This window comes from Polyodon spathula, chromosome 8, assembly GCF_017654505.1.
Source record: "Polyodon spathula isolate WHYD16114869_AA chromosome 8, ASM1765450v1, whole genome shotgun sequence".
NCBI lineage: Eukaryota > Metazoa > Chordata > Actinopteri > Acipenseriformes > Polyodontidae > Polyodon > Polyodon spathula.
In genome coordinates, this window is record NC_054541.1 from 1,247,877 (window position 1) to 1,249,646 (window position 1,770).

Sequence of the window (1,770 nt, forward strand, 5' to 3'; positions counted from 1 at the left end):
GAAATGTAATTTAAATAAATCAATCCACCATTATACAATGCTGCAGTAGCATGTTATATCTGAGTTCAAGTAATTATCACAGACAGCGCTGCAGACATCCTGTATAAAGTTACAAGGGAATATTAATCATATAATCATTCCTTTTTCTGTGAAAAAAACTATATTTTTTCTTCTTTGTACTCCGTTTCCAAGGACAGCCCTGAGTGGCACCTATACTCGCCATATTCAATCACACTGTGCTTGCCCCGAGTTATAGTCAGCTTGACTGGCACCTCTACATCAACTTCTTTCCTGATCACAGACACAGAGAGCTTGGTGTGCGGACCAATTATCAATGGCAGGGTGATATTAACCTTCCTTGTCTCAGTGTGTGATTCAGATTTCCCCTTTTCAACTTTAAAGGTGTTGCTAACAGACAAAGTGAATGTGTTCTTCACTTCGAACACATCTAGAGAGAAAGTTGTCCCTGCACTAATTGTTGTTGAATTACTAAAACTGAAGTTCTCAGTGATAGTACTTTCATACTCCTTGCTGAGTGATGTGGAGAAGGTTTGCTCATGGTCAGTTGAGTTCAGACCACAGATAGAATCGATGATGACGGACGTTACCTTCTCTTCCTTCTTCTCCAAGAGGACCTCTGCAGTTACTGTCCCCTTGCCAGGCTTCAGAGGACGCAGGTAGGACACACAGTCATGGAACGACAGTGCACCATAGTCAGGAACACGCTCGCCATACCGGGCCGTGATGCATCTGCCTCCTCTGTCTGGGTGCTCATATAGAACCCAAGCACCTTTTTGCACAATGTGGGAGGATGCCATGTCATCGAAGGAACTATAGCACAGATTGGTCTCGCAGGTGAGGACTATTTCTTTTCCTTTGTAGTTTGAGTGTTCATACAGAGTTATCTTAGGGTCACTCAGGTCTTCTGTGATCAGCCTCAGCGAAGAAACAATATCATGCCTACTGACATTGCGGTACTCTCCTTCCTCATAGACCCACTGTAACCCCTTGTAGTAGAGGTGTTCGTATAAAACCCAGGGGTGCCCTATCACTTTCACTGACGATATGCAGTTGTCAAAGCTTTTTTGGACGAGGTTGGGAATGTCATCGGTGAATTCCATGCTGAGACCGTGGAAATCAGGGTGCTCATAGACAATGATCTTGTTCATGGTGACTGCTGAAGGCTCTGTCTTTGAGGGTTTATATCTCAGAGAAAGTGTGAGCTGAGTGCAGGAAAGAGAACCTTTTATACAGTTAACTTGCTGAACTAGGGGAGGGAGGAGTGTATGGAAGTGTTGAGCAAGAGAATTATCTTATCATTCCATGTCAATTAAACTCTCACATGAGTAGTAATATTACGATGGCTTATGGAAAATACTATTGTTATAGTTTGATGGATATCCTTTGACCTTGTTCTTATATAATGAGGATGTCATAAAAAGTATATTTTTCCTTAATATATATGATTATAAATATATATATATATATATATATATATATATATATATATATATATATATATATTATATATATATATATATTCCCTTAATGGTGTTGAGATTTTTTGGACGTATTTCCATGAACTGAATGTCCATACGTTTTCTTTATGTACATTAACCAGTCTATACAGTAGTTTTTTTTTTATGTGTTATTTTTTTCAATCTTTGTTTTCTTCTATTTCATTTAGCTGTTCCTCATCTACTGTTATGTGTTTACTCTTGCTGGTGCACTTATTTTTCTATTTTTTTATTTCAGATGGACTGCTGTCTT

General features: G+C 38.8%; 1 protein-coding gene across 1 annotated transcript; it reads right to left on the reverse strand.

Annotated features, from left to right (window-relative positions):
- Positions 1 to 75: 75 nt before the first annotated feature.
- LOC121319174 (epidermal differentiation-specific protein-like) lies at positions 76 to 1,169 on the reverse strand. Its single transcript, XM_041256360.1, has one exon. It carries the CDS (start codon positions 1,167 to 1,169, stop codon positions 159 to 161), a length of 1,011 nt encoding a protein of 336 aa, XP_041112294.1. The 3' UTR covers positions 76 to 158.
- Between the last annotated feature and the right edge of the window lie 601 nt (positions 1,170 to 1,770).